The 12,947-nt window shown below is 36.3% G+C and overlaps 1 protein-coding gene across 6 annotated transcripts in view; it reads right to left on the reverse strand.

Annotated features, from left to right (window-relative positions):
- VPS13B (vacuolar protein sorting 13 homolog B) overlaps nt 1–12,947 on the reverse strand; it is a 477,114-nt gene that overhangs the window by 108,756 nt on the left and 355,411 nt on the right. For all 6 annotated transcript variants that reach the window (XM_056333224.1, XM_056333225.1, XM_056333222.1 and 3 more), the window contains one exon: nt 9,064–9,766. In XM_056333224.1, the coding sequence (XP_056189199.1) occupies nt 9,064–9,766 (703 nt within the window). The remainder of the gene's footprint in view (nt 1–9,063; nt 9,767–12,947) is intronic.

A 12,947-nucleotide genomic window follows, 5' to 3' on the forward strand; every position in this document is an offset into this window, starting at 1 on the left:
CACAGACAAGAGGGCAAAGCTGTAATTACACAAAGTATAGGAAACCCACAGAAATACCAAGTGAAATATGAGTAAAAACCATCAGTTACCACAAGATGACTTTAAATAGCACTCAATTTTAGCATTAATTATGATGACACTTAAGCAGTCCTTACAAGAGAATTTGTGCTCAAAACCTGCTACTTCTATATTGTATTTTCACCACCAGATAGAAAATAATAGATAAATTATAAAGGTTAAAAATCCAGAATGCTACCAGATCTCAGAAACAGAGCATAATGACAACATGGTTGTATCATTCTCTTTGGAGTTTCACTCAATAGCTTATCAGTAGCTATTCTTGCATACCACCTTGAATTGTATTCCTTTGATCAGTCTATAATATTACAATAGTACATTAAAATTAACTTCCTCCAAGTGCTATTCTTCATTTTCCACATATTACAAATGGCAAAACCAGTAGTGTAAACAGCTTTTTAATCTTCAGCAGCTCATGAACTTCATTATAATAGTCCTCAACTCTGGCACTACAGGTCTTAAGTTCTAAATAATCAATTATTCTTTGTTATCTAGACTTGCTACATTAATTATGGAATGTCTCTCATCTGCAATGATTTAAGGAGGTTTTCCTGATGTTATTCTCTTCCATTATCAGTCAATTAAAACCTACTATAATTACTTTATTTGAATTTCACTGAATGGATTGCTTTCAAGAGCACTATTTACATACCCACTATTATAGTCAACATATGGTATCGTGGTATCACAGTCATATGTGGACTGGGTATATAAAGCCAGCTTTGGAATTTGTATTTCTTGACCTTATCATGTGATTCATATAAAACTTGGCACATATGAACCCTTATGTGATTTCAAAGAACCTACTGAAACCAATTGATCATGACTTTAGATCTATATGGAAAAGATCAAAAGTTAGCACATTCTTCTGTTTTTATTTGATCAATTTTCAGGCAATGACTTTACAGCAGTATTTGTAGTGCATGGCATATACATTACAGCCTTTCCTTCCCTTTATTCCTGCTATACATTTATAAAAAGTCAGCTCTCAACAGTTATTTAAGAGCTGTCACTGCACACAACAGATTTGTATATTTTCCACGTGAATTTCTGTATTTTTATGGTTCTTAGCTCTTTCCTTTAATTACATTAACCAGAATGGTGTGGCACACTCCCTTTTTTGTAGTAACTACTTTAGGGAGTATCTTGTTTCCTGTGTCTGGAGTTTGTCTAGTATACTGAAAATACTAATAGTAAAAAATCTTTACCACCAAAGTACACATCTTTTGCAAAATCTAGGGATCTATACCATATCATCTTGTTCTGTGCTAGCAGCTCATCACAAATAAATAATACACTAATGTTTTTCAGAATATATAGTGTAAAGCACTGTAAAAAATTACTCAGCATTGTGCAATGAACATCACTGAATCAATTAAATTGATCTCTAAGTTACTGTTCCTTCAGAAGTATTAGTATAAACGTTTAGGTGTACCAATATGGGGCAAAATGTTGCAATATGCCACTATTTTGTCTCATTTCTGAAAGACGTCATCACATACTGTACATAGCAACCTTGATCATCTGCCGGCTTTTCAGAAAATCCAGTAAAATTAGTCAAACATTTCTTTTGAAGAATACTTTTATAGGTATTCCTATTACCCTAAAATGTGTTTATGTTATAAAATACCTAATAATTATTTCAAAGTTGCAGCTGTTTAAAGATGAAAATATCTTTGATGAAAAGAACTTACATAGCAGAAAATCCTTGCGTGACATAATACATTAGCTATACAAACCCTGCCCTCAAGGCATTGGGAATTGCAGCATGTAAGCACAGAATAAAAAAAAAAAAAAGGAACCATGGGGCACTCAGATTATTTTGCTCTCTCATGTCTCCAAGGAGCACAGCACCATCACCTCTTCATTACCTGGGGCACTGCAGGACGGGGATACACAAATAATGAGAAGGACTCAAGAACTTGCAGATCAGGAATACAACACAAAGAAACCTCAATGCACAAAATTTGCCTGAGTCCATCAAAACATATTACATTTAACACAGCGCTGGCCTGACTGACTTCAAGCTTTTTTTTTTTTTTTTGTTCAAGTGAAACTGTGTTACTCTGAAATAATTCTGGAAGCAGGGTAGCTGCATTGACACAATTTTACACTAGAGGCAATAATCCTAAAGGATTATGCAAAGACTAATTTGAGTGCTTCCAAACATATGGCATATGGCTAATTTGGAACCTGGGTAACAGACCGCACCATACATCGAAATATGCCAGATAGGGATTAATAAGTAAGTTTTTACATAATGAGAAGAAAGCTAAAAATCCAGAGGTTTAAAAAATGACTGTGGTGGTGTATATCTCAAAAACTTGAAGGGAAATCCAAATAGGAGCTATAAAATGTATCTGGCTAAGACAAATTCATTTACATCAAAGGTCAAAAGACTGAAATATGTCTATCTTGGTTAAAATACTTTTTAAGGTAAAAAACAGCATACATATTTACATAGGATTAAAGATCAGGAAAGGAATAAAACAATATCTATCAATCGATCCCTATGCCAGGGGTACAGGAATTGCCAGAGAAGCAATCAAATGAAAAAGAGAAAGTTCAGGCTGAAAAGTGAGGAATTCCTGATGGGGAGAGGTGTTAGAAAAAGGAGTCTTCTCCCTCAAGGAAATGATGGAAACATTCAGAATGTTTAAAAATACACTTGACAGAACACTATAAAATATACAATAGGGAACAATTATGCATCAGCAGGGAACTGGTCTGAATAATATATTATAATAGGTCATTTCCATTTCCATTTTCTATGATTCTCCCAAAAATCAACACTTAAATTTGCAGTTATTTGTATAAAGAAAATGCTGGAGAAAACCCAAGGGATGCATATATAAGTAAAAGGAGAGGCTAGAATTACTCCACAGCAAGCCAAGAGAGAGAAAAGAAAGTCTTGAGAAGTGAAGAGCAGTGAAGACGGCCAGAAATTCTATCCTCTACACCATGTCAAAAATTTGTCTGTGGCAGCAAAAGAAAAATGGTGAGACAACTATCACAGATTGACAACCAAGACCGTAATTTAAAATCTGTAAGACAGAAGTTGAGGCCTTCAGTATGTCCACATTCGGAGACACACACACAGAGCTTTTTTTATTATTATTAGAAAAAAATAACCTCTAACTATTTTTGAATCTACCCAAACATCCAAAGCCACTTTTGGTCTTGTCAAGGCCCAGACCTCAGCTCCAAACTTTACAGCTTATGAAATATCTTCCTAACCTTAAATTGAATTTGCAAGCTTTTGATTTCACTGGCTATCCCCTCATTATTATGTCAATGGTAAAGCACAAACCCCAACCTTCTGAAGAAGGGGAAGGAAAGGAGGGAGGCAGGAGAAATTTCACATCTTGAAGATTTTCATTCTCCAGAATGTGCTTTTTTTCCAGTTTGCAACTGAGAGCCAGGGCAGCTCAGGGGGGCATAGCCTGTGGGAGGCATTAATAGGGGGGAATCTGTGATCCACAGCACCCCAACAGCTGCCAGGCAGGAGTGATGGGGCTACCGAGCGTGTGCACAGGACAGCAACTTGGCCTGTTCAGCTGGAACTTTACCCAGACCAAATGAGTTCTGCAACATGCTTTTATTTCAATGGATGAATCATATTTTGGTCTGCAGTCAATTTTAAAAGCCAGTACGATACTGCAATCATCTCTGCATTTCAAACTCTGAAGTGGAACTTTTGGTCTTTGTTTAAAAATGGTTTCCACTGGAATTTAAAGAACACAAGTGGGAAAACATTTCTACTAGAGTACTCACAAGTGCTGTGTCAGGAAGTTAAAAAATGAGCACTTACAGTAACCTGAAGAATGTACATTCCCAGGCCAGCTTGTCTTTACGGGTGGGGGCTGCACCCCCCACATCCATGGATGCAGATGTACTGGACAATAAATATACTCAGAGGGGAACAGGTGACACTCCAGCAAAACTCCCTCAATGCTATGCTAAGGGAACAGCCTTAAATCCTCTCTCTGCCTTGTAGGAAGCACAGACTGACAGAGAGGCAGTGAATCAGACTTCCTGCCAGAGCCAGCCTGCATTGCTCTCCATGCAGCCTGGGCTTTCCATTAGATCAGAGGTTACATGTGGTCTTAGCTACTGCATCTGCTCTTCATGGACCCCCTGCCATCAAAGGCGTGGGTGTAAAAAAAAAATAATAAAAAAAAAAATCAAGAATAATTCTGGATGGCCTCACAATGCCTGATTTTTGCAAATGCTTCACTGGCGGAAGTTGAAGAAATTCCATGCATAACAGATATTTACTGAGAAATTTTCTCTCCCTTAAAACAACCAAGCAACACAACCTCCTCTCTGAAAGTAAACAAACAAACAAATAGAAAAAAGATTTTTCAAGAATGCCCAGAGCACAATGGTCAGGAAATGAGGCAATTTTGTATCTGGATTACATTACCTGAAACAAAGCAAATAAAGATTTAAAAAAATATTTATAAAAGTGGCTTATGAGATTACATTAAAAACAATTGCACCCACTTTTATTTAAGTGGAAATGGCCAATGCTCTGTTGCAAAAACTAACGGTTAGCAGATGCTTTTTTATTAAATGTAGGATGAGCACTGAATAAAAAAAGCTTGTTTTTTAGTGTCTCAGGCTATTTATATAGAATCTTACAAATAAACGGAGGGAGCAACTAGTCTTTTTAATGGTGGTTATAAAGCAGTTAATATTTATTCCACTAATTTTATTTTGACTTGAAGTTCCTATACCTGGCAGTAGCATAATTACTATCAAACTGTTCAATTACGAAAATAATTAAAACCACAAACAAAGCAGTTTAGCACAACCATAATAAAACTGAGCCAACATTTTAATAACCTAGTAAGTCGTCTCTTCCTACAAAGTGACTTGCCAGTGGACTTGGTTGGACAGAAGGACTGGGGAAATTGAAAGCACAACCATCAGGTCTTTAGCTCCAAGGCAGGTAAATGCTCCCACATACAGACACTGGCCTGATGGAAATGTGCTGCTAATTGCTAATTAACATAGTAACCATACTTTAGTTTTAAATAGCCTATTTATTTCTATTTTATTCTGCAGTTCTTATTTATTTCATGTTTCAGGAAGCAAGCAAAAAATAACACTGCTAGTGTCAGAGAAGCCAAATTCTTTGGATGAAGTTTGGTGTTTCAGCCACTGTGCAACGCCCACTCACAAAAAAAGTGATAGCTCAATGTGCAAGATCTGAATTTTAAGCTCTATTAACTTGAAATTTTCCAAAATAAAAACAAAAGCCTTGTCCCAAATGAAATATATATGATTTCACAAAAATATTAAAAAATTATTTCTACACATGTTCAAAGCATTAAACCATCATAAGGCGGTAAGCTTAATTTTGTCACCAGCCCAGGATTAACTATTATTATCTTTAAAATTCATGCTGGTGCGGTCTTACAGGACAATTTCCCTGTTTTATTCAAAGTTTCATAAAACAGACTCTCATCTAATTACCTGTCAGAAGCATTTGTAAATTCTAGAGTATTCTTTGTTGACTTACAGGTGAACAATGTATTTCTTAGAAATACAGTAACAGGAGATTAAGGATGGGATATGTAACTAGATCCAAATTTCTACCAGCTTTTCTTTACACTAAACGTCTTTTTTGAATGAACATCCACCAAAAAATAAGACTTCCCTAATTTCACCAGAGAATTTTGTATTTGCTTCTTCTTGCCTTGCAAGATTTTAAGTTATTTCAGAACTAGATTTTTTCTTTTAGAAAAGCCATAAGAAATCATAACACAATTTTTCATAAGATCTGAATCTACTGTTGAACTAATAGTAAAGTCTTCAGAATTACACAAATGATTCAAAACAATTTTTCCACATGCTTTAAAGCATTCCTAAAATATTCCTATGCAGCATATATGGTGTGAATATATAAACACAGAATGACGATATGAAATGACAGTTTTTATTAGCATGTTTTGGATCTAATCTACATATCCCATATATAGCTTAACTATGTAAGCTTAATCATATTAGTATAAGTAACGAGAAACCATCCCCATAGGAGTACCAATAAAACTTTTTAACAAACATCACATATTTTTCCTTTTGCCCAGAAAAGTCTCAAATTTTTAGGCTGTGATGAAATTTGCTGTTATAGGCCTGACCTTCTGAGCTGCTGCTGTGCTGCTGCCTGTCTCCATCATGCGATGTAATGTGCACAGTGTTTTCATCAGTCCTGCTTGCCTAGTCCCACTGTTGAAGCTTTTTTTTCTTTCCATTTTTTTTTTTAAAGGGGGAAAATGCTACATCAGCTCTTATATTCCAGTTAAAATAGAGCTTTTATATTTAGCTTGTGTCCTTTTCCCCATCTTATCTTAGATAATGGAAAAAGCATTGCATACATACATATAGACACAAGAGCAGCAGTCTTCTAGAGAGTCTAACTGGAAATGCTCTTTAGCACCACTCACTGTAAATTAAACGTCATTTATGCCCTCTTCCCACTCTCCAGTCCTTGATATACAGAGAAATATAGGAATATAGTGCACACTTATTGTATAGAGGGAAAGAAGTTAACCTATTTCTTTCAAATAAACTTCATGTTGTTCTTCATTTGGATGATACATCTTTCAGATAAAACTGTCAGCAAATAGTCACAACATCAAAAAAAGTTGGTGTAGTGAAGACATCAACTGCAGCAGCAAAGAAAATGCCATGCAAAGCTGCTGATGCTGTACTATATGATATGCAATCTATAGAGTGTGTATATATGTACACACACATATACATAAAACAGATCATGGTTATTTTCCCTCAAATACAGGTGCTAGAAATAAAAAATGGAAATTTCCAAAACTAACATGTTACTACAGTGGTATGACAATATTAATCCTGAACGATGCAATTACAAACACAGCAGGTCTTCCTAAACAGGAGGCAATAAAAACTTTATACTATCTATTTTGCTGTGTGAATTAGTGTGTGACTTGAAGTGTGGATTAGTTTTATTAAGTTATTAATATATTCAGGATGCTGGTTTTAGGCACTAGAACTTTGGCACCCACTTCTCAAACTCTTTTGAGAAGAGCCCTAATGCTTCAGTAACAAGCACAGAACTCTGATACGCAAGTAGGGTACTCGATACTACCCACAAAGCAGCAGCATGAGATCAGAACTTCTGCCTTCACATAACATCACTCCTGCCTCCATACTCTTTTACCTTTGCCTGACATGGAAACAAAAAGCCAAAGAAAAGGATAAGACTCATGTAGAGCTAATCTTTGATCCTCCAAGACTATCTCTTTGTGTCTCAGTTAAACAACTGCTGGTGACTGAGAATCTCTCAGGCTGTATGTTCCTACTATCTTAATTATTTAAACTTCTTGACATTCTTCTGTACTCTCTGATCCACTTTCAGTTTATAGGAAGACCTTATTACAGCTTGTGTTTTCTAAAATCGCTCCTTTAAACAATGAAGACGGTGAAAGACTTCTGAAATTAGTTGTATGGGCAGAATGGAGAGAACTTTATCCGGTTTATTGGAAACGTGGTGGCAGCTTGTACAAGGACACACTTGAAAGTCTCAGACATGAGAAATGAATAAGCCTTACTGCATTTTTTCCAAAACACTAGGTTAATGAGGTTGTGATCTTTACCTTAAAACTACTCCAATTCTCCTCCAATCTTTGCTTTGTTAATTGATTTTTAAATTATTTTCATACTAATTGCTACAATGACTACATCTTATATAATATTTAACAAACATACATGAGAACCTGGAGTAAATCAAATTTGTGACACAGCTGTGTTTCTTTTTAGACAGGACTGCAACAACAGAAAAATATGAAAATGGAAGAATGATAAAAGAATATGTGGCAGAGAATGAATCTTCTCCCTGTTTTAATTATCTACTCTCTGGGCTTTCTAATCTTCCTCAGCGTTTAAGCCCTCTTAAAAATTCCACCATAGTTCAGATTTCTGAAAAAGATCTATTAAACCCAGAATTTTTAGTCTTTTGCATAAGCACACCATTTTGATGACAATTTTCAAAAGATACAATCTCATTCATTAAAGATTTGGTATAGATGCACAAAAAACCATGCCACTTTCCACAACTACTGGACTGTATGAACGAACACTGGCAAGAAAAAACGAGCAATGTTTTTTACCTACAGCTTTCAATCAGTGAACAATTTAAAACCCCACTGCAGATCTTCATGTCCTCATTTACAGTTTTTTTGGGGTAACACTCTGTAATAATGTATCTCATTAAATTCTTATACTCAGTAGTGGTTGCCAGACAAATGAATTGCAATACTTTGATTTCTCTCTTCAGCAGTACAGGCAAGACAGAAAAAGAAAATTCAGATTTTTTTATACTGAACAGTTATTCCTATATTTCTTATTATAAACTTTCCATATGAAATCAAAAAAGAAAAAAGAAAAAAAGCCATTCATTAAGAGAAGGAAATTCTTGCAAAACCCTATTACTCAGCTGAATGAAAACTTAAAATACATGACATCATTAGATGCCATTTGGAAGATCACTGTAATTTTCTTACAGTTTATGATCAAAACACCCACTGCTTCTGCAATGTTTATCTTTAAATTTTATCAGTAGGCTAGTATAGGAAAACATTGTGATATTCAGTCATAAAAAATGCTTTTTATGAAATCAGCATGGCTTACAACACTTACTTCCTTAGAAAACATTGAGAAATCAGATTAATACAACAAGCCCTATCGCAATCTGGTAATGAGAAAGTAATATTGAAGAACAGGAAGAACTAGCTGCTAAAAGGTTAGATCTTAATTAATGTCAAACAATTTTAACACTTAAGTTGATTCAGCTGTGGGGTATAAGCCTAAAAATATGTCTATTTACCAATTGATTTTCAAAGATGCCCTAGAAGTCTCTCTAGCTGTTTTCCACTACTCTAGTAACTTTGAGATGCGCAATTATTTTGGCAGTTACCACCAGGAGTGAATGTTAAATGCTTTTACCTGTACACTTGTAGTCTGAGGATACTCCTTTAAGACCAGCGTCGAACACTGATATTTCTACCTTTTGCTTTCTGTGGTGGCAGCTCAGGAGCACAGAGGGCTGTGACACCACGAGGTAGAGAAACGGCTGCAGTTCTATGTCCCCTGTTCCCCTGCGGCCAGGCTGCCGAACAATAGTTATACCCAGGGCTTGTCGAGCAGACGATCTTGTGGAAGCATGCAGACTTTCCAGTGACAAAAGACCCGTTTTTCTCCCAGTAGACATAGGAATGTTACTGTTCAAAAGATCATCTGCTGTGACGGAGGAAATGCATGGCTGACTGGGCTTCTTGGTACCATGGCTGCCACCTGAGCCTGCTTCTGGAAGATTTAAGGAGCTTTTGCTTATTTTCTCACCATCTTTCCGATCTTGTACTGATTTTGATTTAGGTAAGGCAGTGCATGAGTAAGTCATCAAGGAGATGCGACTTGCTGTAACAAAAATGTCAAAGGGAATGAAATTGAGATTCTTCACAATGGAAGACTGGCGGGAAGGACGGGCAATGCGGTGCTGGCTGGTACCACTGTGCTGCTCGATCTGAACAATTCTGATCTTAACACTGTCACTGCCAATTCCACTGTCCTGTGCGCCACTATAACGGGAAGAAGTCTCAACTGTTCCTCCATCAGACACATCCATTCTTTTCTGCTCCTGTTTGGAAACCTGTAAAGGAAAATATTATATTACCTTCTGATATCCATATCCCAACTATTTCCATTTCAGTGGCAGCAAACAATCACTATATAAACATGATGTCAAAAAGGAGAATTATAAAAGAAAATATCTGCCAAGCTAACTTTAACACAGTAATCACTCATGGAAACACAGCAGGTGTCTGTTCCAATGAAATGATGACTCACAACAGATGAATTGCCAAAAGAACATGTGAAGGAAAAAAAAAAACCCCAAACCCAAACAAGGAGTAATAATTTCTAGGCTTAAACTACCTCTTTCTTTTTAATTTAAACCCTTTCCTTAAACTCTAAAGAATCTGCAAGAAATTTATGGCTTCATATAAAACCATCTCTCTGTGAAATAATGCATTGTAAATAAAAAGTCTGGTCAGAATTGTTTTCCAGTTTTGAGGATGGATACTCAAAAAGTCCTCTTTTGTGCTAAAATATTTTACCATGATTAGATGAAATAAAATGTAATATTAGTCTACTGCAAAATCACAGCAAGACTAAATGGAAACTGTACGCTGAAATGTATAAATATTATGTTATAGAAAAAATATTTTTCTTAAGAGTCATGGAAATGACAGCTGCCTTATATAAAACACCAAAGTTGAAGGAAACATCATTGCTATCTAAAGACTGGCTCTGCAACTAGGTACAAGTTCTTAGCTTACCAAAGCTCACCACGGCTACATACGGTCCTGGCAGTGATATTCACAGGCTTTCACATGAGAAATCATTTCATATAGAAATACTTAAAAAATATAACATACACCACTCAAACAGAAAAAAGAACATTCCTTCTATCACAGGAAATGCAAGTGTGAAACAAAAAATTGCAAGGCTGTGTCCAGGGACCACATAGTACTGAGTCAAAATACAGAGATATCCAAGACAAGGAAGTGCTTCAGGAAGAAAACACGTTCCATACTGCTTATGAAACAAGTACAAATCCTACAAAGAGCTTGAGGATGAGGTGGGGAGCATATGCTAAAATATTTGGGAAAAAAACCCTGCAGAAAATTAAACAAGAATAAAAATAATAATTATAATGATATATGGCTAACTCCGTGGATTCATATGGAGTTTAGAGTCTTGCGTTCACCCTGTATCGCTTTCATAGTGTAACTAACTCTTCCACCTGCGCTGCCCAGAAGTGTTTCTGCTTGGCTCCATACAAGAGCTAACATAAGAAATGCCCAATTCAATCAGACTTGTGACCCATCCAGCCCAATACGCTGTTTTTGACAGCACTAGGAGACTCTGTGGAGAGACACCACGGATCCTGGCCATTTCCAACAGTCTGTTTCTCTCCTACCTCCCAGGCATCCACAGCTGTTGCATTTGCAATGCCAGTGGTACATACCTGTGTAGTTGTTTTAGTAACCATGCCTAGACTTGTCCATTAATTCATCCACTTTCTTTTTGAATATCCTGACAGTGTCTGGCCTCCAAACCTTCTGTGGCAGCAAGTTCCTTTTTTTTTTTTTTTTCCTTTTTCTTCTTGCCTTTGGTTTAAAACAAAGTGCCATTGCATTTCTCTGATCTCTTGTAGTGCATGATTTGAAAGTTCAGGTCCACATTCAGCTTTATCACTGTTGCTATGACTTTTTAAACTTTGATCATAGCCCCCCTCAGCCTTCTTCTCTCCAGACACAGAAATCCAAACCTTTTTAGTCTCTCCTCACAAAAAAGCTGCTTCAGCACCTTTGATCATTTTAGCTTTCCTTCTCTACTTCTGTAATTCCACTATGCGCTTCCTGAGCACTCTACACAGTATTCAAGAAGTGGGATCACTATGGTTTTATGTAGCAGTAAAATGATGCCTTCTGTCTTGTTCTCAGTCTCCATCCTGATGATGTCCCATATTTTGTTGGGGTTTTTTGGCTACCACTGCACATTGAATCAATTATTTCATTTCTTTATTCCAGGACCTACTTCAATAGTTTCTTTTTATCTTCTCCACTCTAGTGAATCTTTGACAAGGGAGATACAAACTAGGGCAAACCATACCTTAACTTCCCCTTGAAAAATGTAATAAAGAATTAAAAGTACTTAGAAAACTTATCAGCAACTTAACTAAAGGATTGAAGGACAGCGAATTACTGAATTTCTTCAAATATTGGCCTTTATGTGTTATCATTAATAGATTTTACATATACTGCAGAAATTGGGCTGTCGGGGAGTTAAAGAAAAGCAGTTTTTTAAAAGGTTCCTTTATATTGTGTTTTATGAAACAAAGGGAGCAACCCCCTCTCCTTTTCTTTAAGGCAAAGAACATACTAGAAAAAAAGTATTACAGAGGAAATGCTAAAACAGAACCATTAACTAGCTGAGATTTTCTTTGAAAGGGTTTTTGCCAGTTCTGGTTACAATCTTTTCAGATTCACTCATGTACATATTTTTCAAATAACCAATAAAATTCCTTGCGGCTGATTTCTATGGCAGACTCGTATCACTGAGTTGTAAATGTGATACCACTTTTAATGCAGCCTCTGTAAAAATAACTAGGACCATTTTAATGAATTACTACATTGTGAGCCAAAAAATCCTGATTCCTCCTGATAGCCAAGCAAAGTTAGGCTATTTACACCTCAGCCTCTCTGTCTGGTAAACTATAAAGTCCTTTGCCCATATCCTGCACTGATGGTACTTTAAAAAAATGGTATAGATCATTTTATTGCTCCTGTGTTGAGGGCAAGCAGAAGGCAGAAAGGATGAAGCTGAGAAACAATATTGCCATATCATTTCATGGAAATGCTGCCTGAAACAAAGTAGAAAGCATATGCTGCTAAACCTGGCAATCTTTAATTGCTCCACAGCACAGTTCAGTCTGATGAAAAATCTTTTTTGAAAGCATTGTTCTGTAGTGAATGATGCTCTTATGGGTACCACATGGTATTCTCTTATTCTCCTCTATGCAGCAGAAATTTCTACAGCTACCTGACATTTAGATTATGCTTGACTTGGCTAGAGGGACTGAAAAGACAATGTCATCTACTAAATTATAATCTTCCAGGACGAAAAGCATTGCATGTGAATGACAGAGTGGAGTGAGACAGCACAGTGCTTCTGGTTTCTGAACCAGATCCTCTCTTCTAAATAGATTTGACATGAAGCCTAGTTCTTTTGTTCTGCCTCTTCTTCTAATTATTTATTAAAAGTGC

Source organism: Falco biarmicus, chromosome 3 (genome assembly GCF_023638135.1).
Source record: "Falco biarmicus isolate bFalBia1 chromosome 3, bFalBia1.pri, whole genome shotgun sequence".
Classification (NCBI taxonomy): domain Eukaryota; kingdom Metazoa; phylum Chordata; class Aves; order Falconiformes; family Falconidae; genus Falco; species Falco biarmicus.